Source organism: Apteryx mantelli, chromosome 19, assembly GCF_036417845.1.
Source record: "Apteryx mantelli isolate bAptMan1 chromosome 19, bAptMan1.hap1, whole genome shotgun sequence".
Taxonomy (NCBI): domain Eukaryota; kingdom Metazoa; phylum Chordata; class Aves; order Apterygiformes; family Apterygidae; genus Apteryx; species Apteryx mantelli.
The window spans coordinates 10824858-10852724 of NC_089996.1; the positions used below are offsets into that span (position 1 = coordinate 10824858).

At 38.3% G+C, this 27867-nt stretch overlaps 1 protein-coding gene across 10 annotated transcripts in view; it reads right to left on the reverse strand.

Annotated features, from left to right (window-relative positions):
• Positions 1-27867, reverse strand: part of SPAG9 (sperm associated antigen 9) — a 73318-nt gene that overhangs the window by 27022 nt on the left and 18429 nt on the right. For 7 of the 10 annotated variants that reach the window (XM_067308537.1, XM_067308535.1, XM_067308538.1 and 4 more), the window contains 6 exons: positions 22955-23025; positions 13341-13435; positions 8309-8462; positions 4806-5016; positions 4005-4104; positions 2770-2891 (listed from right to left, as the gene is read on the reverse strand). In XM_067308537.1, coding sequence (XP_067164638.1) covers positions 2770-2891; positions 4005-4104; positions 4806-5016; positions 8309-8462; positions 13341-13435; positions 22955-23025 — 753 coding nt within the window. Of the gene's footprint in view, positions 1-2769; positions 2892-4004; positions 4105-4805; positions 5017-8308; positions 8463-12500; positions 12864-13340; positions 13436-22954; positions 23026-27400; positions 27447-27867 lie in introns of those variants that run through there. The other 3 variants (XM_013943460.2, XM_013943459.2, XM_067308540.1) reach the window with 2 other exon arrangements.

The window sequence follows — 27867 nt, forward strand, 5'->3', positions numbered from 1 at the left end:
TGCATTCCATGTAGAGCAAAAACAAGAACAAGAAACAGTTCATGTAAGGTGTAGTATGACTGAAGAGCAATAAAATATTTAGCCTTATGAAATAAGTGTGAATTCAAACAAAGCCACGACCAAAAACATGAAGCGAAATGTGATGCGATTAGAAGCAGGATTCATAGGAAAGACAGACATTTAAAAAAAGAAAAAAAACACACACCATGATATTGTTCACTGGTTAGACTACTTATAAAAATAATTTATTAAAAGACTATCTTAATTTCTGTGAAATAATTTAGAAGCACAGTACTTAGAAATGCCAAGCCATTCAGTAAAAGTTCAAAACGCACACGCTACTATAAAAAGGCAAATTTAACTCTTTACTTTTTAGTTACTTCAATATTACCTACATTTCTGGAAATTAATTTCTTAATCTGTTGTTTGCATGCCTAAAGTAATACCAATTGCAGGATTAACAAAAAACAAACCAAAACAAAAAACAAAACAAAAAACTTAAACATAAAACATTCTACATCTTGCACAGCAAAATTGTTTTCAAATTAAATCTACCATTACTACCATTCTGGTAAGTGCACAATATATGTCAATTTGAGATTAACAACAGAACTAAAGAGATTTTAGTTGTGGAGGCCTTTTTAATATTCTTTGACCACAATCTTTCAAACAACTTTGATAACCACAGATCTAAGTGATAATGAGAAATAAAAAAAAACAATAAAAAATGGTACTTAAAAGATAGACATGCAAGTCAAAGCTCCATCTCTTGGAATTTCTCTCTGAATTTTGGATTAAAAATAAATGGCATTAAGTTATTGAAGTAACTTAGATCAGCTATTGTTACTTTATCGATATCTGGAGAAATCAAAGTCCCCTATGCTACAATCATCAAGAAGTTTTTATTCAAATAAATATTGCTTTTTAAGTGTTTTCAGTATTCATAGATAAAAGTACCTAGGATGACTTCCGACTGGTTTTAGGATCCTTTACAATGTGAGAAAAAAGAAAGGGGGAAAAAAAAAATAGAAAGCCAGGAGTGGCAGGGCAAAAATAATGTTACCAAGCAGGGAAAAAATGCAGAGAATGCATTATATGAGAGCAGCAGCCAAGAACGCCTAACTGTAGAAGCAACAGATTTCAAAGATTTTTTTTCTTTTCTTTTTCTTTTTCTTTTTTTTTTTTTTTTTTTTAAAGAAAGAAAGCATACACACCAGAATATTCCCCTGGGTATGCAGCCCAAGAGAAAGCAGATTAGAGAATCTCAATTAACTATTTTTACAGAATGCAAAACTAAAATGTCATGTTCATTCTGAAGGAAGCCAAATGCTAAAAATCCCCACCAAATACCCCAGATGCAGATGTGGCTTTCAGGTAACACAGATTAGATCTGACTACGGTTGTATTGGAAGGAAACGGTGATTACATAGTAAATCTATTAGATCAACACACTCTGCATAACAAATGCAGTTAGGATGCTTTTGCTTTATAGCAATGATTTTATTGGGGGAAAAAACTGCTAAGAAAGTCAGTAACAAACTATTGCTATGTTATACTAAAGAGTGCTATTATTTCTCCCCACAGAAAACAAAGCATCTTTTATCAGGAAGTCCTGACGGAAATTTGATTTTCTTTAACCAATTTATCCTGTTAATAAGGGACAGTAGTAGCTAAATGATAATACTTTCTCTCCAGCATCTGTATTTCAGTATACAGAATGTGTCATTAGTTGTTCCTGTGACAAGAGAGCACAGGAGTTTTGGATGAAGTATGTTCCAGCTGGGATGGGGTGGTCCTCACTACTCAGGACTCAAAGCAGTACAGAGTACCAAAGTAGACCCATGACTTTAGACTGGAACTGGACCCCATCACTGCAAATGACTTGCACCTTGCAGAAATATTACCTGCTCCATATAAAATATGTTTCTGGTGGAACACTGAGCCATTAGAAATCCAGACTGCACTCAAAACAATTCAAAAAATATTAATAATTTGTATTTCTGCCCTCTCAGAAGAGAGTAGAAAAAACCTGATTTTTCTATATATAATCCATTTCTGAAACACGCTAGAGTTACATCTGCATTCTACACATTCCAAAATACTTGCTTACATTACTTCAAAATGAGGCCTGAACACTGAAGTGGCCAAAAATATCTTGTTATAGTACAAGACTCATGCCATGTATAGACAGACCATTTTTAAAATGACCTTTTGTTCCTGATATACTTATCCCCAAAACCTATATTTTGTTAACACATAAGAAGCAACAAGCAGATCTGGGGGGGAAAATTGCAAGTTTCCCCCCCTTTAATTAATGGCTTGGTTCTCAAATGACTACTATTGCAGTATGTTACATTCTCTCTCTTACAGGTCAAATTCCATATAGACATGATAAAGTCAGGTCATTACAGATTGGCAAGACCTGAATTAAACCACATAAAATTAAGAAAAAAGATTGCTTCAGCTCAAGACAAAATTCTAAATGCAAAGCACTGGACACATCCTTGTGTCTGATACCATAAGGGGAAAATTAAAATAGAGAATAGTATAAGTGGTGCTCCAAAAGGTTATGGCCCATACTCTTAGACTGAAAGAAACACACACATTCTCCAACTTTCCACGCAACTCTAATAACCATTTAGGATGACACTGAAAGATTTTAATGCAAATGAATCCTAACAGCAAATCCAGTAAGGATAATTTAAAGGGAACACTCCACTAACTAGGAAAAGCACTGTACATGTAGCGTCTTTAAATAACCTGTCTTACCCAGTAAATCTGCACCTTCATCCACATCTCCAATTAGGCCAGAACCAGCAGATGACAGCTCTTCAAAGAGTGACTCTGTATTACGGTCAAATGCCTTGTTCTCTATACCTTTGGTAGGAGTGCTATTGAAAGAATTAAAACAAACAAATCACAAAGCAGGAAGAAACTATTCCCACACTGAACAAAAAGTGTTCTCTACATTTTTACTTGTAGTTCATTTGTTACTACATTAAAAAAATAAAACTTTCAGAAGCTGCCAGTTGGCTTGGAATCCTAAATTCCATTTTCAAATACTGCTTTGGCACCAAGATCCCAAACTTGAGTGGGTTGTGGATCTTGAGCTCTCTGGATTTTAACAAATGAGAGAATATCAAGTTTGGCATCCAGAACTTCCATCAGAGCTCAGTCAGCCTAAGTGCCTAAAGAAGAGACAGTTCAGCCAAGCAGGGAGTCATTTAACTTTACAAGAACAAGAGAGTTAAGCAGCCGGAGATCAGAATATTCCTCTGGCCAGAAAGGGACCTCCTTTCGCACAAAGATTTTGAATGTTAATGGCTCACTATACAAGGTAATTCCCAGAATGAAACACCGAGCAAATATTTCAAGGACTACTGGCTAGACCCTAAACAGTTCAGGGCTTACCTAAAAGGTCAGACACTCCCCCTGCTACTGAAACAGCACGTTAGTTTTCAATGGGGCTTTAGAGCTTTTAAAAGAATGTTATCCTTCACATGCACAAAACAGCAGGGTCTCAGACCTAGGCAAAAGCATTCCACCAGCACTGGGAGCACACCAGTGGTATCTGATAAACAAACACTGTAGTACTTGCCAAATAAGTCATAAGTGCAGATTGTAAAGATATGGGTGGAAAAATGCAAGAACATAACTTGGAAAGAGACCAGATTTTTTTAAACCTAGATCTAGGTAGAAAAGGTCTTTTTGATATACACCCTTTGCTGGGAACATGGAAAAAAATATTTAAGTGTTCTTAAGACCACTGTAATACGAAGTACCCTGAACATTCACTTCAGGAGTAGCAACAGCAACAAGAACTGCTGCTGTACATAAAACCTCCTGAGCTATTTGGGAAAAGAAATAAGGTCACAGAAGTAGGGGATTCATTATATAATACATGATCTCAGGCTGTTAAATTCCAAAACAAGTTGCAAGTTCAAAGCTGAACTCCAATACCTTCTAAAATGGGCTTCCTACTTGAAGGACAGCACACGACTCACCTGGAACCTTTGTATCCACTGAGATCTTTATCCATATCCAACTCTGGAGTTGACTCGATAATTGCTTGAACTTCAGATTTTTCTTCATTTTCGTTTCCACCTTAGGAAAAGCAAGTGGTACATCTCCATAAAACACAACCACTTTAACCGTGACATACATTACTACTAATCATTAACAGACTCCAGTCAACAGCTGGCTTGATAAGAGTCATTGGTTAAGTGAGAAGACCTATGGGTTTTATGACACTCCAGGGCAGACACTGGAATTTCCAAGCAAGTCTCACTTGAATTCAACTCCAGTCATCCACTAAATATGTGATCATATAGCAAAAATTTTGAATGCAGTTTTCCAGTGTTCTGAGGTTTCAGTTTCTTTGGCTTGTAAGCTGATTATACACTACCCTTGCCCATAACTGAAAAGGAGTTCAGTTGCAACTCTCACCAGCAATAGGTAATAATTCAATGTTTAGACAAGGCCTTTATCTCTAAATGCTAGTTATTCCCCACTATTTCAGCATTTGAAACCAAGCAGATGTCTGTCTCATTTCATGGCTTTATGTCTAGATGAGTGCCACTTTTGCTGTTCAAAAGGGAATATTATAAGTAATTCTAATTCTAGAAAAAGAAGGGCTGAAGCCACCAATGAACAATGGACTCGTACCTCTTATAAATATTTTGCGCTCCTAAAAAATACTAAGTAAAAAAGAAATAAATTTGTCATTCCTGGCACAATAATTAAGAGATTTTCTAATGGATTACATATGAGGCCTGTAATAATGCTAAAAAGTTAAAGCAGCTTACCAATGGACACAGTTCTTGTCTCCTGAGCTACCTGTACTTCAATGTTCTTGCTTACGTCCAGCTTCTCATTTGGCACATCCGTGCCCTTTGCAAGCCCTTCAACATCTTCCTTCTGGGGAGTTTCAGCAGGCAGTACAGGTACATCTGAAGCAGCTGTTGATGCTGGAGTAGTAGATTTTGAGCCTGCTTGGCTAACATCAGAGAGCTCATCCTAAAATTGAACATCATCATTGGTAAATGTTAGGGATAGAAATTAAAGAGCGAGTGCCAAAATGAGTGTATTTTACTAAAGAATATGGACTGTCCTTCGGGCAGGACTAGGCTGCCCTTGATATAACTAGAAGCTACTACCCGATAATACTAGCAGCCTTTTTCTGGACCTTGTCTCCTTTCATTCAGTTTTTCACTCCTCTTCCATGATCAGAATTGTACCAGCATCCAGATGTCTTAACTATGACTTAAACAGCAACATACTGGTGAACAAGAAATCACTGCAGATGTGAAAACAGATTGATCTATTTAAGCCAAAATTTTCTTGTATTCACTATTAGAAGAATCTCCTTAGGAAATTTCAGGATGAAACATTGAGACTGGTATGTGGAAAATGAACACAGAACAGTAAGTTTTGTCAAAAAGTTAAGGCTCTGTTTGTGAATCAAAGGTGAAAGCAAGACTTAGACATTCTATGACATTTAAAGAACAAGTATTTGTTAGCTCAGGATAATAAAACTTTTGTCAAGGATGAAGCAAGTTTAGATTTTCTGAAGTATTAATTCATTGTACTGCTAGCATCCCTTTAAAATAATCTTAAAATTCAGTTTCCTTTCCTTCTTGAAAAGCAAGCCAGGGCTGTGTATAAACACGTATTCTCTCACTTGTATTTGGTATAGAAGTATTTGGATTTGTAGATTCCATATTTTTGCTTTTGGAGTTTAAAAATGTTGTCTTGCAAGTAAAGTTTATGAGGGAGGGAAGAAAAGCTGCACATAGTTTATGTATATCTGCCTTAAATGAAAAGTTTGCATCCCCACAGTAGCATCCTTACATGGAATTTGCAAGCTTTAGAAGCAAAATTCAGCACTTGCAAAACCTGTCCCCATTAATTACTACCAGTTTTCATCTTTTTAGTAAATTCCAAAATAACCAATAATTGATATTTGATATTCTGACAAAGTTAATCAGAAGAACAGCCAACTAACAGACATCTCCAAAGGAACAAGAAAATATGTATGCTTATCCTGTATTTATTTATTCAAGGCAACGACACCCATGTATTAAAGGGTTATACTAGACACTGGGTGTCCATTTTCTAAAAATGGCTATACAATTTACCCAACTGCCTTTTGAACTGGTGAAGTTCAGCCACTAGTCATCATTCCTGCTTCTGCAAACAGTTATAGAGGGAGGAAACGGCAACCCCTTACCAAGGGAATCCAGAGTTCACACACACAGGAATAAAACCTCAACAAAAACGTTGGCCCCGTTTAAATATTTCTTCATCTTTGTATTCCAAAACACCACCAGCTGATGCACTACAGACTGACCACTGACTTTCACACACAAAGCACAAGAAAAATAGTGTGATAGCTCAAAGGAAAGCAGTAAAGCAAATGGTCCTTTGCTTACAGGAATTTCAAGTAATCCCATGTATTTTCAGTTTCTGCTTTTGTTTTTTCTACTGAATTTCTTAGCTAACTCTTGGAAACTACGCTCATTGAGCCATCACGAACACTTGTTTTGGAAACTAGTGAAAAATTAAATACAATTCCATTAACTGCAGGAAAATCAAAATATCATCTCAAAGACTAAATGACTGAAAGTCAATGCTTTAGCAATGTCGCCAAAACAAAACAAAACCTCCCACCTTTTCCTGAAAGCTGACAGATTAGTTAAAAAAATCAGGTCATTGAATCTGGAGAAGCAGTAGCTCATGTGCAATGATATGCAGAAAGAAACAGTATAGAATGGTACACAGTTGCACGCTGCCTTCCAGCGATATCCGTTCATGTTATTACCTTATAAAGCTACAGACTACCCACTCTTATCAGTCCTATTTCCCCCTGACATCTACTCTGATGTTTTTAAAGGAACCAGTGAACCCGCGTTCATCAATGAAATGCTCATGCATGAATGAAAAACAGACACCTGAAAGCAGCAGTATCTTGCCAATGCCTTGTACTTGATGTTAAAGTATTGGGGGGGGGGGGGGGTTGAAATCACCATTAGAAAAAAATTCAAATCCTGGTGATGACCTCAATATATCATGCTAGTCAACAGGTTTATTTCAGGACTACTCTATACTCACATCTATAAAGCAAAAGATACTGCTCGGGACCTAAAGAACTTATTCTGACTGACTATGTTTAAAAGATAAATTTGTGCTGTTTTTAGTAGTACAGTATTTTTAGAAGGATTAAACTACAATATCTATTTTAACAATTTGTAGTAACCAGAACAATTTGAGGGGACAGGATGAGATCAGAGACTTCCTGTTATACCTCAGCTCTACCTACTTTTAGTTATAAGACTAGATTGTAATTCAGTCAGCTGTCCTAAAAAATCTGTCAATTTATTGAAGGAGAATAGAAAGAATTTAAGATCCCAAGATGGTCATAGACAACAGTTTAAGTGAGAAAATTTTAGATTCAAACTCATTTTGTCACTTTGATGTCTGTTTATAATTAGCCGTTACTCATTCTATTATCTCCATATGCCTTTTAGGCAAAAAAAAAAAAAAAAGAAAATCTAGGTACAAATTATTTCTGGAGAGCTTTTACTTCTCATTAATTATAATATTCTCCTGCTAGATGTTATGTTCACACAGGAGGAGGAAATTCCCTTCAGCTGCTACATGCATCTTCAGGTATAACAGTACAGCCAGAGCCTTCCGAACTGCTCACCAGCATAAAGATATAGGGAGGCTTTATATATTTCGAGTCCTTCCTGCTGCGGATCCCTCCCCTCCTGCCGCGTTACTGCTCCCTAGTCCTGGCTGCCAGGTTTGCTGCACTCCACCTCCGCTCTCCCTGTTTTGCTCTCACTGCTGTTTTCTCCACGCCACCCTCTCACTGCTGGAGCGCAGAACAATCGGAGGAATTATAGCCAAGCTGCACGCAAAGGAAATCATATCGCAGGCTAATTTAAGAAAGTTAAGTCATTCCCAGCTCTGTGGTATACCTACGCTATACTCCTGATAGTAGGCAAAGGCTGTATTACAGTACTGCCTCTATAGTAATCCAAGCTTTCCTTCTAACACATGAAATCAGCAGAGCTGCTTATACTATCCAGTTACAAACCTAGTCTGTAAAGAACAAGTGACCAGCTTTTGGAAATGGTCCTTAATCGAAGGGGGGAGGAGGAAAAAAGAAAAGAAAAAAAGGAAGATGAAGAGAAATATCTTGTATTACCACACTCGTACTGAAAATCCAACCCAAGTGTTTCTTCCAGTAGTCTGTTTTCAAGGATTTCTCCTAATATGCAAGGCGGACAAGCTAACTGCTCACCTTTAGGCTGGTGTGGGACCGCGGCTGGCTTAGCTCGTGGAATTTCCAATGCTCCGATCCAGGCGTTTCCCCGGCTTCTCTCTGAGTTTCAGGTGTCAGTAGTGCATCTCCTGGAGGCAATGGGAAGATGCCCAGTGATATTGGACGCTCCTTTCTGTTTGAAAGAGAGACCGATATCATCAGCCATGTCATATGTCACGATTTCTTGTTCCGCATGTCTTTAAAATCAGCAGGGAAGTGGTAAAATTATAGGTTCAAACATTCATGCAATACTCTTAAATATGCAATGCAGGATACACAATTTCTATTACAGCACATAATTTCTCATTTCACATGCTTTGATTAACTGCAAATCATCTATTCTACAGTTTTAAGCAGCAGTTTTGATTGCACCTAAGCTAATCTAGAGTAAAAATCCCCTAGAAATGGAATACAAACAGAAGAGCAATATGAAAATGTTTCCTTACTTCAGACAAAACTAATACAATTTTCAGCAATCACTTAAAAATATATATAATTTTTTCTTCTCAAAATACACAGTACCACGCAACTCCTAGAACAATCAACCACTAAATCATTAATTGAAGTATTTGGAAAAAAGACAAACAATCAGCTTAAAGTCCATTCATCTCAATGTTTTAAATACATTTTTCTTCTAAAGATTGGGCAAATCATATGCATTTGTATAACTGCAGAAAACTGGGTCAAGGAACTACCCAAGCTAAAACCATCCCAGCCAAAAATGCTTAAGTTTTAACAGAGATCAGTTCCCCATTCTAGTTCACACCAAGGATGCACAAACATTTGCGTCAGCCTAAGGGAGAGGGACACCTAAGCAGAGAAGAGCTACCAGTGACAGGATATAACTGCTTCTTTAAGCAGCAGCACTGGCTTAAAGTTACAGACCTAGGACGTAAGTGTTACTTCAACAGTAGGGAAAGCAGGCGACTTCTTCCCAACTGTATACTATCTTTTGCTCTCTTCATCATTTTTCCATAGCAAACAACATTGGGAAGTTCCAAAGCTTCACTACTGATCCTCAAGAAAAACCGTGAAGCCCATCTTGTGCTCAGCAGTGGGATCAGCGAGCAAAAAGATTAATTCTTCCTTATTGTAAGATGAAAGCACTGCTTCCAATGCAATGCATAGAATGCTGCAGCCAGCCTTGAAGAGGAAAAACAGCAACCAGGCACAGAATTGAGAGAGCAAAGTATCTGTTCAGTACAAACAATGAGATCCAGAAGAAAAAGAATTGCAATTACATAGCATTGCTCAAGTGAAGCCTTAAATATACTAAAGGCAGAAGATAAACATGCACATGAGAGATGGCAGAAAAATCACGCTTCTCAAGAGAAAGCACTGGCAATAATACTCCAGCAGAGACAACATGAACAAAGTATGAAGATTTGAGAGATAACCCACATATTTTAGCATTGTAAAAAAAAATAGTGAGATCACAACTGCATATCCTTTTTTGTGAGACTTTTCAAAAAGTTAAACATAACCTAGACAGAATTCTATGACATATTAGTAGCTGCATATAAGTTGTATTCAATAATATGAAAGTGAATGTTGAACGGAAAGAAAACAATTCAGCTTTTTTTTTTTTATTTATTTAGGAGAAAAGGTAGTCCAGAAGGGCTTGCACCTAACAACTAGGCAGCACACATCTTTTGGTAAATTTTACAATGCCAAGAAAACAGTATTTGAATAGCAAACAATTTTAACTGGTGTGAACCTTGTCAGTACAGATGTATAAAGATGCTTCCTGGGTCAAAAATCTTTGCAATTAATTCTCGATTTGCAAATCTCTTGGGCCTTCATAAATATTATTCCAAGGCAGGTTCTTAATTCGGAAGCAGTTTAGCAGAGTAAAGCAGGTAGCAAAGCAAAAATCAGTCAGCGTTAAAAATTAGAAGCATCACATAGTCTGCAGACATTGGAACAGTAACTTTGCTGAAAAATCTTCATAAAACGCAACCAAATACAAGTCGATTCCAGCAGTTCCCAGTCTTACAACAAGCACTGCTTTTCTTTAGCTTTCCCACAGCTCTAGTACATGCGAGGAACAAAAGACACACATACTACTTAAGCTTAGATTATGTTAAAAGGAGTGAAACATTTCATTGGTTAAGAAATCCAGCAGTACAAAAGAAAAAAAAAAAAGCAAGTTGAAATCCTTTCACCTAAAAGCAAGCCGGTTATAAAGCATGCATTGTGAAGGGTTCTTAGCTTTGGAAACCACCTCCTGGAGCAGTGGCTCAAAACAGACAGATTTGCTTACTTGCAGGATATGCCACAAAGCTTATCCTCTTTGAAGTGATCAGAAGAGAGAATTATTTTTAAAAAGTGTATCCCCCCCAAAAAAAGTCCTCAACTAAGACTTGTTTATTTGAAGAACAGTTTTAAGTAGACTTTAAAATGACCTTATTTTTATGTGCTAAAAAACAAGTTCAGGTGCATGTCAAGAATACGCACATAAAGCAAGTTTGAAAGGGGGAATTATTTGGGGAATTAAGGCCTATAATGCGCGTGTCTGCTTTAAAGGTATTCTCTAATAAAAGCAGTTTCAGCTTATTTCACTAGTTATGGACTGGAGAGTGGAGAATCCCTTCTGTTTCCCCAATGTTCAAGAAATACCTGAAAACATTTCAGTGAGCAGAAGGTAGGCATGTGTTTTAAAGGTTAAACTAATATTCTGAAGCGATGCATTGAAGCATTTACAGGAATCTTTAGAAAAAAACAGATGCTCTGTAACATCTGATTAAAGTTAAAAACAATACAAACAGTGTTTTTACAATTAAATTTCTTCATCCTACATTTTTACCTTTTTATATGAATACTAGCTAAGAAACTAAGTTTCTTAATTGTTGTAATCCCCCCAAAAAACTACTACAGGAAGAAGCAGAAGCATAGTTACCAAACAACCAACACCCAAAACACACACACACACACCCCAACAAAAAAAAAAAAAAATCCCACCACCAGAACCCATTGACCAGGGAAGCAAAAAAAAAAAAGAACACCAAACAAAAACACACACAAACACACACCACGTTAAAATTACAATTATTTCTTAAACCAGCTGACAGTAAGTTTTTTTTTTTTTCCCTCCTAAAGGTGGAGGGGTAGAGGGTGTGGGTTTTTCCTCCCTTTAAACAAATAAGGCCTCACTAACTGGACCAGCCTTTAGAAAGTCGCAATTGTTTTTATTTAGTTGTATTTAACATGTATGCGCAGCATGAGTGTGTGCATATATGCTCAGAGACTTAAGTTAAAAAGCCCACTACAAAAAGTCTACATATTAGCCATGTATTGGAGCCAAAAAAGCCACACTGCTCTATCGGAGGACAAAATATTTCTAGCATTTCTTCTCCGCAAATAAAGTTTGTCAGTAAATTTACAAACACAGTTAAAGTGTATCAGTTTTTTAGGTCAGAAAGCTACACTTTAAAACTTTTCCAATTGTTTTCCATTTGTAATTATAATACTAAAATGTGTGTGTCCAGATTACTTTCAGCAACAATACTCTAATGTGTATCTGCTACTGCTCCAGGCAACTAGGACAAACAGAACATAACTTGCAGGAGGACAGACAGAGCTGGCAGCTCGCCACGCAAGTACAGAAAGCGCAGAGGATAACATTCGGCTGAACAATAGTGAATAGGCTTTGAGAGCTCTAATGCTCAAATAATGAAAGATTTTTTTCCCAACAAATAGCCAGAAATTTTTTAAATGCACTAGCCTAATTACCATGTATTTGAGCAGATTATCAGTTAAGTGATCTTACATAATTCTTCCCAAAAAAAAAAAAATGCAATGTATAAGTACAAGGCCTCAGTCTGCATCCATTTATGGCTACAACATCAGTCAAGTACCTGACAATACATGAACATGAGCTTTACCCACCATGTTTATCATCACAGCTTTTTTTGCAGGTTACTGTAAGATGAATAGAATAGCTTTCCAAAGAAATGCATAAACTGACCTTGCACTTGCTTAAACAAAAGGCAATAAAATTTGAGTGCATAAGAAAACTGCTATGGACCAGTCTACGAATACTAACTTTACAGAAGAATGAGATTTGTACATCATTTACATCTCCAATTTATCCCTGCTCTTTCTGTTTGAAAAGAAAACGGCAGAGAAGACGAAAGAGCACACGAAGCTAAGGCTCGGTAGGGCAGAGTACCTGAGGATCCGCGGCAGGTTCTGCGTCAGAGCGGGCACGCCAGTAGAAATAGAAAAGTGCACAAGCAGCAAAACGGAGAGCGACACTAAGATAGCCGAGTTAATGACCACCGCCCCGCCAACGAAGCCAAACACAAATAGCAGCATGCATCCAGGATTCATGGCGCTGCGCTGGCATGGTGAACCGCCGGACCCGAGAAGGCTACACAGGGGCCGCGGGTGTATCTTTGCAGGCAGGGTCTGTCATCCAGCCGCTGCCCCACAAACAATGCCATCGGCAGCGGCTTGGCTCTCGTCTGCAGCAGCTCCCCGGCAATGACATCACCTCTCTCCTCCCCCCGCGCGACGGGCGCCTCGCGGCCGCGATGCGATGCGGCGACGCAGGCACCCAGCCGGGCCCCGAGTTCTTCTCTCCCCCTTGCACATGGGCTTCATTGGCTAGAAAGCGCCCAAATCTGCATAATATATTCAGCCAGAGCTCCGGAACGGGCGGGCAGCAGGACACACACCTTCGCTGAGCCGTGCACAAAGCCGCGCAAAGATGGCAAGCGCGCGGGGAGAAGCGCTGCATTTTCACCGCCTACCTGAACAAGAACGCTCGTAAAGAAAGCCGAAACTGTTTAAGGCTGATGTACAAAATATACGTCAACGTTTAGCAGCACAATAACTAAAGCTTTTTTCTGCCGGTTTCTATGCTATTCTCTTACTGCATTCCAATCATACGACAAATCTTTCCGATTCAGCCAAACCATTGTTGTAGGATTAAAGAACAAAGTCTTGCACACACAAATGAAGGGATTTTTTTTCTTTCATTCCAGGGTGAGAGCCTAACAGAGCTTACCTAATCCTGCTGTGCGTTGTGGACTCCAGCTGATCGCCCCCCGTCAGCTGATGAAGTTTGGTTCTTTCCAAGTGTTCCATGTAATTGTGAATCATCTGTTTAAAGTGATAAAGAAGCAGCAAGAAATATTTAATACCATCTACTTTTACTGCAGATACACAATTCTTGGCCAATTCATTCTAGTCTTCCCCTATAAAGTTAAAAATATTAAAAGCATTCAGAAACATGAAAGTGAATAAAGCAGCAAGATTATACAGTATTTAACACCACAAATCAGAACAGAAGCCCATTAAAAAAAAAAAGAGCACTTTTGTGCATTCATGCCCAGGAAGCATCCTAACTGCACACACACTGCACATGGTATTATAAGCAGAAGTTTTGAATGCCTGTAAGTGAGGATTACAAAGGCCGGCAATAACCTTATGTAGAGTAAATTGAGGAATATGGGGGGGGAGGGGGAAGAGCGAGCGAGCAAGCCTAAGGCACAAGCCAGCGTTTTCAAACTTAATCAAGTCTTGAACTTCCAACATTGGGGTTGACATTTGTCAAATTCGTATCTGAAAATAAATTAAATTCAAAACAGTTTGGCTTCTCGCCTGGGTAGTACCCGCCACAAGCATACGTTAGCATACTGTATTACTAGCTCTGCGGTTAATAGAGTCGGTCCCTTTTCTTTCCCTGCCTCTCCATTAACAGTTTAAACACACCTTCCCTTGATTCACAATAAAGTTCAGATATCTATAAGAATAAGGAATAAAATAAAACTTGAACAAGGTAACGGATTCCAGCTTTTCACCCGAAAGGCCACACTTCATTTATCATCTTTAAAACGTATTACAACAATGTCAAGTGTTGGCATTCTGCAGTTTAGGAATGATTTTAGGCAGTTACACAGCTTGGCACAATAGGGTGTTTCACTGGGTCAACCGCATGACTGCAACAACTAAGATGAGGTCAATTCATGCCATTCCCGCTCTCTGGATAAGAGGCACAATCGAAAAAGCTTTAAAGATTAGACCTATTTGTTGTTCTATACTGGTGTACTTTTAGACTGTATTTTAAAATACTAAGAGAATATTTTACATTACTTTTTAACATTAAACCCCCCAAAACAGCATAAATATTGCTTTTTTTTTTTTCTCTCCTTAACTTAAGGAAAGGTGTGCTAGAAGTCAGAGTTGGAAACAGGTTTAAAGAACATACTTACATGCACAGTCTGCAGAAACGACACAGGTCATTCCAGTAGAACGCTCTCAAAGCACGCACAGCTTTAGCATTTAACTTTATTTCTACTAGCAAATCCAATCAGATAACAAGACCCAACAACTAATTTAGACATTAGCTGAGTTTATTTGGTTTGCTATTTATGTGACCATTCATTCATGATTTAGCACCAGCTTAGAAAAGGTCAAAGACACATACTCCCCTCATTTCTCATCTCTGCAATTTTGCAAAAGGAGATTCTATCCTCAGACAGTTGTTCAAACTGCTTTCCTGACATAGCAATCAACCTACTGGGTATATCACTAACTTGTTAACAATGTTATTTCTGATGGTAACAGAAACTTCCTATCAACTAAATATTCAGACAGCTTTGCAAGAGGAAAATAAAGTGAGTCAAGAGTTAAAAAAAAGTCTCTAGAGAAGTAGGACAGTAAACAAAACATGGACATACCTTTTCTACAAAAGAGTTTTATATAATTAAGAAGGCTATTTTGTAAAGCGTATACATTCTGTTCTCATCCTTCAACTGCAAAAACACTCAGGAAGAAAGTAGCAGTATGTAAGCTATGCATTATTGATCAGGTAGATTATACTCACTAAAAATAGCATATACCTAAGTTTATATTCAGATCCCTTTTGGAGACTAAGATATTTAATAATGTCTAGCAGATATTAACAACTTACTATATGACACTCAATACATTTCAGTTACAGCCTAACTGAAAAGGACTGCACCAAAGTTGAGATGATATGCACCTGAAGCATTAAACAAAAATGAATCCACAAATTAAGAATCAGATGACTTCTGATGGCAGAAATATGAAGTCAGCGTCTCTTCTCCCTCCTTTTCTTCCAGCATTCAAATCGATTTAACCTCACTAACACAGAACAGCAAAACCTTGGTTTCAAATTGTCTAGATTTGCCTTCTCATAAAAAGGATGGCATGCCAGTGGATTTTTAGCACTCCAGAAAAGCTTTTCTTGCTTGCTCTCTTTTTGTTAAGAGACAACAACAGGCCAACATGCTGACTCCTGCAGTCAAGCACTTATTTAATGAACCTCGATTCCAATCGATCTAAGGATCATGCTACTTGGTATGTAACTGATCCGAGACATGCACGGAGAGAATACCAGGTATCACTACACCATTCCAAAAGGTTAAAATTGGACGACCTGTATCTTCGAAATGAAAACTAGAAAGCTCTGAAGGGAAGCCCACGCGCCAATTGGCAATTTTAGCATTTCTGCACTCATGTTCAGGATGAAGAGGGCACTCGGAACAAAAAGCAGAGAAAGAAGTCATAGGTGTACAGCACAAGAACTGACGGTAATTGTTTCCTAAGGCATACTCAGGTCACAGCTCAAAGGGTTTTCTTTCCTGGAAAAAATGCCTATTCTGTAAGACTAATTTCTGTTAGTCTAGAAAGGTATAAGCCCACTTTTAGAATACTTATATTAAAACATATTTGTACAAACAACATTATGATAAAACCTTTCGTTTTTTCCTTCTTGCATGAAGGTATTTGGCATTTACATTCATTAGAACTGAATGCAGCAAAAGCTGGGAACCCACCTCATCTTGGTACTTTCAAGTCAGTGCTGATGTGTCCAGTGCCAGTAAGCTTGGACTTCAGATGCTATTAACTCCAGTTAAAACCAGTTTCTTTGCAAACACTGGTCACCAGCACTAACTATATATTCTTGGTCTAAGATTTTTTTTTTTTCCTACATGATCAGAGTGAACTGAAACTTAGATATCCTGATTAATAGATATTCTATAAATAATTATATGCTAAAGTACTGGGTTATGTACAAATCTTGCATTTCCCTGCATTCAGCTGAACTAATTAATTGCAATTCTGAGCAGAAAAAAACCTATCTTACTATTTTTAGAGGAACATCATATAATATACTCTAACTGCTGTCAAAAGCTTATGAAATTTATCCTCCAAAATAATGACACAAATGCAGTGTTCTGCTATGACCATTTGCTTCCCGAACCTTTCTATAAATGCTTGCTCACTTGCTAAAACAGTAGAAAGAACCCAGAGCTCCACCTTCACCTATCTACATTTCTTGTTTTTCCGGTTCCACTCAAACAATCAAAATTAGGAGTTGTGATGGTGCCTGTAGGCAGTTTTACACAGCAACAGGTTTATTATAATCCAGATGAAGTTTTTTTGCTGAAGTTCCAGCAAAAACAATGCATAACTTTGAAATGCACATTAGACAACGCTGTATCCTGTTCATACAGGGGAGGTATTATTGAATAAAAGCCAACTTACCTGCAAAAACTTCAGTTTGCAGCACAGCTATTAGTTTCTCTAAAATTCTAAAATTTTAAACAAAGTCTGTAGGTTTTTTTAGCCAGTAGACGGAAACTGACTTATTATTCCCCCCTTTATGGGAAAAAGCTAATACATGAAAAATAGTAGGGTCAGTAAAACCTGCACACTTTTTTTTTTTTCAAACAAAGAACATGTTTAACCTACTTTCTTCTCTCCCTTCAGTCTATTATTCTTTTCTTTACTGAAATGTCTCATCATATTTGCTACCCACAGAGGCTGGAGGGCAGGTCAATTTAAAGGATTAAGTATAGCACTGCTCTGCAGATGAAGATAACACTGATGGCAAAATACGCAAATCTGCAAGTCTCCATACTTCAGCATACAGTGTGTAAGCTATAGGTATTGCTATAGGTTCATTGCTCAATTACTGTTAACTGAGGGGATTAAAGTTAATTCAAAGGGTGGCTTTTTTTTTGGGGGGGGGGAGGGGGGAAAAATCACCTTATGTAGTTAACTGTGTTTTCAAAACTCATACTTTAGCTCAGCATTTTACAGCACATGTCCAAACTGACTAGAATGAGGTTTTGAGAATGTTACAGCATGAATCTGAAAGCCATTCTCCTCAAATGCAAGTCACTCAAGTGATAACCATGCTCAGCTTGGTTTCCTCATATAGCTTGTGAGAAGTTCTAAAACCGTGGAAAGCATTGCAGTTTTTAAGATTAAACTTCAGGATTCAATGAAAGACAGTAAGCCTCCTGTCACTAGTTTCTACTCCTACCCATATAAATTTGATCACTCCCAATAAACATAAACCTGATATACATTTCTTTGTGACAAAGAAATGTGTACGTACTATGTTATGGCTTTGTTATCTGCATCTTTTTCCTTAACCAGGTTGACAGCATCTCTTTTCTACCTTCCTTTATTATCTTTTACTCCTCCTTCCTTTTCGTGCTATTGCTTTCAAACCTCCCAGGACAGAACTTAATAATTCTTCCACTGCTAGACCAGGCTCTGGGCTTCAGCAGTCATTGTTCACCCTGCAGCTCCAATCAGGTTTGGCACAAGCAGCTCCTCCTTGGGGAATGTGTGACCAACTGTGTATATATAGATCTTCCTGCGTCCCACATAATCTAGATTTAATAACGTAAAAGACATTTTTAGAATCTCCTTGATTCAGTACAAGAGTCCTAAACATACTTCCATGTAACTCTCTAGTATCTTTAAGGGTTTGCGGTGAGCTCGTCACCTAAGTAAAAGCATCATTCCCCCTGAGTTTGATGCATCTTTATCTAAATATAAGACGACATTGCTGCCAGATACATTAATATGAAGAGATTTTAAATCCATGCTTTATATACCAAGCTATTATGCTTAGAATAAAGCTTTAGGAAAGCTATTTGTTCAAGCACATACCTAAAGTCTAATCTTAAAGAGACTAAGATTGGTACGCACACTTAGTCAAAATTATAATTGGACATCTCCACTTAATCTTCTCTTCCTATTTCCCTATACTGGGACTTGCTCCAGTATATCCACTGGGACTGGATATTTGTTATCCAAATCAACATGACAAAGTACATTCCCAATGACAGAGATTGGCTCGCTGTTCTGTCACATTGTATCAGAGCAAAACAGTGAGAAATTTGCATGCCCCAATTATGCTTCATTAAGCTAAACCCATGTTGCGCGTGTCAGGGAAAGAGATAACGAACCATACCTTAGCTATGTATTTCCCAAAGGATAAAAAAGAAGCATTTCCTTAAACAGAAAAAAGGTTTCCTTTTGGAAATCTGTGCAGTAAAGTGTTACAGGAGTTAGGCAATTGTTAAGTAAATGCCAAAGAACTGCTTTTCCTCAGCTTCCCAACTGAAAGATAATGTCTTCAGTCAAGCTTTTAAAAACCTAGTGCCATATATATGAAAGGCGCCCTCTTAACTATGCAGCAAAAGAAAATATGACCCTTTACTTCCTACTCATGTGGTTTGCTCTGAAAGGGTCACCAGCAGCAATGTATCATCATCTCTTCACAAGCAAAGGCAAAGAAGTGCCAGCAGGTACATGCGAAAGATGGGTCTACAAGTAACTGTTGCTTTTATACAGACAATATATGGAGTCAATTGATTTTCAATTATACAGAAGAGTATTTGAGATGAGCTATAACCTAATAACAAGGAATTCTTTTCTAATTCTACAGAGCAGAGGTCCAAAAACGTTCAGATTAGACCACTGACAACCCTTCAACCTTCCAGCATACTGTCATTATGGCTGTATGCTCATTTACTGTATATGCTCATTCACAGCTATAGGAAAATGGTAACAATAGTTTGCACAGTCATAATTCTAGAAGTTAAAATTCACTCCAGGAGCTCTCCAGCACGCTGTTTTATTGCTTATCTGTGCTATTCTGTTCTAAGTAGTGGAACAGAGCAAGATCAACATCAGACCAAAATACATTGTAAGCAGAGAAGAGACAAAGGAACAGAGCATGTTAACTAAGCAGGGAATCACAACATGGATGTAAGAACATGTTCACGGTGTATTCATACATCTTGTTCTGACTGAACAGGTTATCCTCCCAACTGCCTACTACAGAGCCCCAGCTCCCCTCCACCTTCCAAGCTGCCAGCTCAGCTGCTCAGGTAATCCCACCCTTACCCATTTCAAACTAAGCCAGTTAGCTCAAGCACAGGCTTACTAGGGGGAGGAAGCTTTAGGGAATTTATTCCACTCAAACCCGTTAGCTCATCTCCCACTCCAGCAAGACGAGACAGCAAGGAAGCAGAAGATAGAGGCTACTTTAACAGAAAGATGAAGGTGGCTAAAGGCTCTTCCCAGAGCTCTAGCAAGTCAATGCAGTGCTGCTGTCGCTGCAGCTGCAGCAAAGAGCACCTTGTTGCTAGGGCAGGCTGGTGCCCTGGAGCCGCAATGCAGAACACTGTCTCTGGCAAGCTGAGCTCCAAGGAGCACTCCCAGCACTTAGCACAAAGCATAGACAGGTGAGGGAATCAGTTCTCTGGTTCACATCAGTTTTAACTTCCCACAGCTTAATCAGTTGAAGGAGCTCTCAGTCCACCTTGACTGAAATGGTTTAGATGCAACTCGCATGAGCAGCCAAGCAGCAAACTAGCTGGGAAGTAACCTCCAGCAAAGAGGTGGCCACAAGCAGGTGGGGTTAATAACCTCTTCAGCCAGCCCAGCTACTGTTCAAAGAGGACATGCTTACAGACCCTCAGAGAGGTCAGGAGTTGGAGGAGAAAGCCATTCAAGCCTGAAATACTGAGGCAGGAGATAAAGAGGGGCAGGGGGGAGATAAGGAGGGAGGGAAGTAGCAGAGGCAAGCAGAATAGAGGAACATGACTAGAAATTAAGACTGCAAGTCAAGTCACATCATTAGCGAGACACCTGTCAAAGCAATCACTGCTAACAGCTACAGGAGCTACAAATCTTCCTAATGCTCCATTCATTATTTGGTCAATTGAAAGACAAACAATTGTCATTTCAGTAAGAACCAAAGATAGGTTACTTGCAAAGACAGCAGTGAATCCGATTAGAAAGGAAAACATATTCCTTTCTTGAAAAATACAAAAATAGGAAGGGTTTCAGAAACTAGCATTGAGAGAGATGTATTTAATCCAATACACTTGATAACTTAATGCTTAAAATAGGCTGAACAGTAGCTAAAGTACCTTGCATTAAAAGAAAAAAAAAAAAAAAAAAAAGAAAGTTACCAGGCAGACCTAACACACTAGAATTTGTGGGAGAAAGGGAAGCAGAAAAATCAAAGGGAAAGGGGGGAGAAGGAACTATTATCAGATAGTCTTTTTGGATTTCAGTCCCTCAGTCTTAAACACACACAGATATCGGCATTAAAATGCTGCCCTTCTGATATTGTCTATATGTTATGACTAAAGCAAAGTACAACAGAAAGTTCATACTTTGCAAAACTGACAACGGTCTATCTGTGCTCAGAAATGCATCTGCAAATGAAGATAAGGTATATCTAGTTAACTTCCTGAGGATATTCACACAACTGTTAAACAGGCTCCCAATCTTTTTACCAACAGTGAGATCTGTCTATACTTTTCTTTGTCCTTAGCCCCGCACCAGAGCTGAGCTTTCTTAGCCCACAAACCCATTACTCCAACTCACCATGCCCCATTTTTAACATACTGCTGTTTTTCAGCAGCTGCCAACTGGTGACCTGAGAATTTTCTGTACTTCTGTAATGGTATGTACACAAACTTATCACCTAAAGCCAGGGATCAAAGTCTATATAGGCAAAAGCAGAAATATTCTGAAGTAAAGATGTTTGTTTTTAAAAGCTATATAACATGAAGTTGTCTGTTATCCTGATTTACTGAAGTATTTAGGCTAGACAGAAGTTGGCTAGACAAAGGGAGAGAGATGCAACATTGAAAGGAAAAAATGAAAATGCTGAGACTGGGGAGCAAATGAATTAAAATGAAGTGCTGAAAGGAAAGAGCACAGAAAAACATGAGATCTGATTTTAGGAGCATAGGAGGTATGAATACACCATATTACATTACAACTTATTTCTTTTATAAAAAGGACATAGTCACCTCGGTGATAAAGCCCAAGGAAACACCTCTCCCTACACCCAAGAAAGTGAATTTAAGGTATAAAAACATTTAATAAATTTGAATCAAACCAGCAGAGGTTGTTGTCCATTTTGGAGCAAAACCTACATGAAGAGATATTCAGAACATTTCATTAGCATTTCATGCAATTAATGGTGCCAAATACATATAGTCAACTGGAACTCTGCAGAGCAGGATTCGACAGAAAACTTGTGTTGTTTCTGTTATGATAGTGCTCAGATTCTGACTACAATAACAAACCAGAACTTTGCAAGCACACAGTATCCTAAGGTCTGAAGTACTTCCAGTTCAACAGGATACAAAGCTTACATCATTTTCAAGGAACAGTACATGTTGTAAGTTAGGTGAACAGCATTAAGCTTTGTCACTTATTTTACTCAAAAATCTCCACTTTTCAAAAGATGCAACATTCTAAAGTAACTCTTTAAAACTTTATCTAAATATATTAGGGTTTCTGTAAATATATGGATTCAAACTTTTTTCAGCAGACTTTTCTTAAAGATCTGCAAGAGACTTGTCATGCAAGACTATGCTTGTTGAGGTTCTGAGCCACTTTCAGTTGTTGTCAGTATTACGACATTCCATACACCTAACCCATATTCTTAAGGTTGCTAGGGAAGTGCTAAAGGTAACCAAATCCTACTTCTATGTTTCCCTCCCCTCTCCAAACACGGGGTCTTTTAAACTAGAAACAGTTAGTATTGCGTTCCCAAACCTTTCAAACAACGACAAAGTGATCACAGAGTAAGAGAAGGAACAAGGACCATCCTCAATACTGGGACTTCAGAGCAATCAAAATTCTTCAGAGAACCTATTGATTGCCTCACTAAAACACACTAAGCATCCCTGCACGGGAAAGGTGACCTACCGTTGAAATCAATGTATCACAAGTCCCTTTCTGCTCTAGAAGCAGCTCAAGAAGTACAGCTATTTAAGTTATTTTTATTTAGTTTAACATAGACAAAGCCAAGCTTGTCCCATCTTTGGTAGTGAGTGCTGTTTTCAACAGCGAGCAATAAATACAGTAGGGACTTCTTTTGATCACGACTCTCAGTAACAGGCTAGTTTTTGAAGGTGCATGTTCCTTCAAAGGTACCAGCAATCCCAACACTGAGGGAAAACTTCCAAAAAAGTAACAAGATTAAAACTTCAGAGAAGTTCAGTATGCTTTGAAGTACTGCCTTAAAAATATGAAAAAGCAAACTCCTATTCTTTGAAAATGCTTGAATATCTGAGAAATAGCTACACAATTGACAAAGGTGTATTCAAACCAACTAACACAAAAAAAATAGACACTTAGATGTGAGATAGATGAAAGCTACATACCAAATGAAGCCTGGTTACAACCAGCACCAGCAATGAAAACATCCAGTTATCAGTGGGTAAACTAGAATTTCCTCATTTTCTCACAACAGAAGTTTTCTATAGATCTAGATTTTCAGAGGTACTCTCAATTCATCTTGACATAACAACCTACCTCTGTATGTCTTGAATGAAGTGCATTGTATTCTTTCTTGAGTTCTGACTCCCTCTCCTCAAGTCTGCTAACTGGAAGAAAAAAAAATTAAATTAAACTCAGTTCTGGTAAATGGGACTTTGACTTGCCTAGCACAAGGCAACCAGACCAGGGTTGAGAGTATTCTTATTAACGAGTAGCAAAGAGCCAGATAAAGAGTATGTCAGTTCCTACATTCTTAAACTCTCATGCATGAGCTTGCAGAATATACCAATAGCATTACAATCTTACAAGTTGTAGTCCTCATAAAAAGCCAAAACACTATTTCCCCAGCTGATTGCTAGTCCAATGACTGGACTTCCAGTGCAACAACAGCTTACTGCTTGCACCAGTCCAGATCTTTTCACCCATCCACATGCGCATATATAAAATGGAAGAAGAGGCAGAAGCCATGTCACATAGCTAGACTTAATCTAGGATGAGAGCTGTGAGCTCCAGTTAAGGCTTTAGGAGGGTTTCCTAGAGTTTAATCACATTACAGTCCCCAGAGGTGTTTAACAGCAACAAATATAAACAAGGTATTGTTAGATAATTTCAAGTCGTATGTTGTGGCACCTAAGACTCTTATGCTGGCATTCACTCATATTCCACTGAGTACTAAAGTAATAGATTCAGTGAAAGAAAACATCTGATTGTTTTTGTAATTCCCAGGAAATTAAGTGTCCGACATATTTAAACAAAACTTTAGAAAGTAAGTTAATATTAAGAGAAGATAAGCTAGAAGAAACAGTGATATCTCTATGCAACTACTATGCAGAAAAATTGAAAGAATTCAGTACTTTCCTTACACAACACTTTTCATTTGACCAGAAAGCTTTTTTAGCTGCCGAGATGTGAATTCCATCTTTCTGTTTGGACATTTTTGAGAACATATTACCCTTGATATGGCCATGTGTTTCAAGTTCCGTAACTGAGGCTTCCCATTCCACTTGTCCCCCTCCCCCCCAGAAACTTAAAATCTGTATTTACAAACCTCTAGAGATTCGTTGCCAAACACACATTATCTGAAGACAAATATCAGCATTGTCCTTGCTATTTGCATATTTTGCCATTGCCAGCTGGCTCCTTTGAAAATTATTTCTCAATACACCATTTCTTTTTGTTCCATATTTCTGCATCATAGCACAATATTTTATTGCAGGTATGTTTCAGTCAAAAATCTTTGCCAGACTCGAATGCTGGAACCAAAATGCAAAATTGTCTAGTCACTTAAGTTTCTGTAATTATTCTTAGCTCCTAATCTAATCCAGCTCCTACAAGGACATTAAGTTCCTTGACACAACCTTTTGCATTCTACCTATAAATATCTCACTGAAAGTATCAAATCAAACCTTATAAATACTAATGCAAGACTGAATGCTTTCATTTCTGCACCATTATCCAACTGAACAAAAGCTCTTTGGGGCAAATAGTAATAATTGACATAGAGGTGTTTACAGCACTATATACAAAAAAGTATATATTTTACAGCCCAATACATAAATAAATATGTATGTTAAGAGGCAGTGGAGTACACAAAATATTATCTAATGAATGGAAGAATCTGGTTTATTATTAGGCAATGTTGAACACTGGAACAGGTTACTCTGAGAAGTTGTGGAGTCTCCATCCTCGGAGATGCTTAAAACTCCGCTGAACATGGTCCTGGGCAACCTGCTCTAGCTCACCCCACTTGGAGCGGGGGAGTTGGACTAGATGATCTCCAGAAATTCCTTACAACCTCAACTGTTTTATGATTTTGTGGCCACACATTTAAAGGAAAATAAGGAAGCCTTTGGTAACTGCCTAGAGAAACAAGGGGCAGAATTTATAGTTAAAGTTTGCTCTGAGCACCAAGTTTTATTCACTCCCTTAGACTGACCGAGTATTTTATAATTAAACAAGTCGGCATTCTAGTCAGTTGCCTCAGCAAGATGAGGAGACAGAAATAATTATGTTTTACAACAGGTTGCCAGAGACCTGCTAGCAATAACCACTAGAAGACAGAGCACAGCAGCTTCAGCTCCCTGCTCCCAGCGACTGGAGCGCGCATTTGTCAATCCACCATTTCTGGGGACTCCACAGAAGTTCTCAGGGTCTCTCCCTTCCACACAGGCCAAAGCTCTGATAACTTTTCAGTTGTGCAAAACCTACTTCAGGGCAGGCAAATAGCCTGGAAATCAGAAAGTGCAAACTGCATTACTAATTGGCTTCATGTTTTGTGAAGCCTGCTCCCTGCCTTAGAAACAGTTTCCAAGTACCCTGAAATAGGCAATACAGCCTCGCTACAGCTCAGCGCCGACTAACACTGCCTTGATTTGAAATCCTGCTTCTTAATGCTGGCAAGTGAAAGTCACAGTACAGCACAGTCTTGTCTAGAGATCAGCAAACAATGGTGAAACACCCTGAAGTTGTTTGCTATATGAGTGTCTGGACAGGGTAACCAACACCGGCTCCTAGAGATTAATTTTATCTGATTGATTCTGGGAAAATTACTTTATACAATCAATTACGTGAAGATGAACTCTGCATTATCTGTTGCAAATACCCTTCTTTCTTCACACTGTCTGTAACCTATCTTATGAATTCCATCGAATCATTTCCCATTGTCATCTATATACTAAACACTTCCACAATGGTTAAGGTTCCACAATGAGGCAAACTATTTTCTCTTTCTACAGTCCAATTTTAAACAGTTCCTTAAATAAAGTCATAGAAGACAATGGGACAGATGTGGGTACTACAGAGTCAAGGAGGATATCCTTATTAACTCTGATCTTAAAATAACCATTTTTGTTACATACGAAGTTTTTGTTGGAAAAAAAGTGCAGCCTTAGAAGATGATGCAAGTCACATTCAGACTTCTCTTCCGGACAAGATTTCCACAGCCACTAGCCCCCTCCATCCATCTGCTCCCCTCTCTACCCAACACGAGCAGAAGTCTCCTCAGTATTTCTTGTTTCAAAGATTTATTTATTTTTTTTAATATTCACATTGCAACTCTACAGCTGGAACTTTCAGTCATAAGTGGATGCAAATTAAGTGTATCCAACCCCAACAGATACCATATTAGCAGTTGTCATAAGAGTTTTTTCCAGTACCACCAGAATGATGTACAACACGAAGTTTATTCTACCCTAAACACACCTCCCAACAGAGGGATAATCCTGACAAAAAAAGCCAACCAAGAACACACTTCCCTTTTCCATTAAACACTGTAGAAGAAACCAATCAGATATTCCCCGAGGACCACAGATCACCAAGATGTGAACAAAGAGATACCTGAACCTAGTGAAGAAGAGCCACAAGAATTTTGGAGACTATCAGATTCTGGCCCCAAAACCTTACAGAAATTTAAGTCACTATTAAACATACATTCCTATCAGTAGTAACAGGAAACTAACAGCAATAAAATAGGAGGCATGGCATACAGAAATAAGCTTGAATCAAATTGTCATCTCAGTTTCATTTTACTCCATTTGTGCATGAAAGAGTGGAAGCCTAAAACTATTCTGATAACATCCACCCCAAGAAGAATAGAGCTGGATGTTGGCAGTGGCTAACACATACCGGGTCTGCAAAGGGGCAAACCAGACAGGATTCCAAGCACAGGAATCAGTCTTGGCATCAAAATTTCTTAAAAGAAAGAAACAATGTAAAAAGCTCTTCCAATATTTCAGTTTGTGATTTATTTAAGATGACAAATTCTTAAAGGGTAGATGAGAAAGTTAGCTTGAAGACAGACAAAGGCTGAATGTTGGGGGTAGAGGGGAAGCTGAAAGATACTTCTAGTTCTTTAGCCCAGTCTGTCATTGAAACATTTGAGAAGTGTCCACTGTGTTTTGCAACATGAGAATACATCTTAAAAGCTAAATATCCATTGTCTCAGCTATGTCTTTATGAAGTCATGTACATCCTTATTAAATCATGTAAGATATCTTACATGATATAAGATTACACACATTCAAAAACACTATTCATGTTTGCTAGTCTACACCAAAAAAATTTTAAAAGTCTTAATGTTAAAACTTTGTGGGATTTGTTGACATTGGCGGGGGGGGGAGAGAAGAGGACTCTTGTTAAAAATAAAGTTCAGCAACATACAGATGAGCATATAATGCAAACATTCTAGTATTTTTAGGCTGACGAGAAAGCATTCCACTGGAACACCACCACATGAACTTATGCTCAAGGTCTACCTGCAACCTTCTCCAGCACTGTCAATATCCTAATACACACTCAGTGACCTGAAGTACCAATCCTAATTGTCAAAGTCCTCTCAAATCAAACCAATCAAGCCTAAAAATGGGAGATTATATATTACAGGAAACTAGAAAGAAGCCTCTGGAGTATCTACCTCTCGAGAGCATTATGAAGAATTAGGCAGTAAAAGCTGCCTACCCTGCCTGTTCAAAAATCAGAGCTTACCTCCCAAGTCTGATGGCTTTTACCAAGTTTGGAACACCCTCCATCTGTATGTTGTCCTCTGCCTCAAATTGCTGATAAGCCTGAGGGGGAAGAAAGAGAAACAGACCTGCTAGAAAGCCAAATCCAACCAGTATGATGCCTTCAAGAGGAATTACAAGTTCCTACTACACAAGCTAGGACAGAGATCCAGCTCAGTCACAGGCCTTTCCTGGCACTTAAGACTATCTGAAGGTTCTCCTTGGACAGCTTTCACTTAGCTCCATTCTTAAAAGCAGGTCCCATACCAAAATTAAGATATAGATCAAGCATGATTCATCTTTGGATCTGATATGATCTTATGACCTATTAAGTAGTTGCTAAAGAACAATCACATTGACCATGGACTGAAACAGAGACTGAAGCTATCAAACAAGTATTTAACCTGAAAGTAATAAGACCTAGAAAGAACTGGTATAGAGCGCTGATTT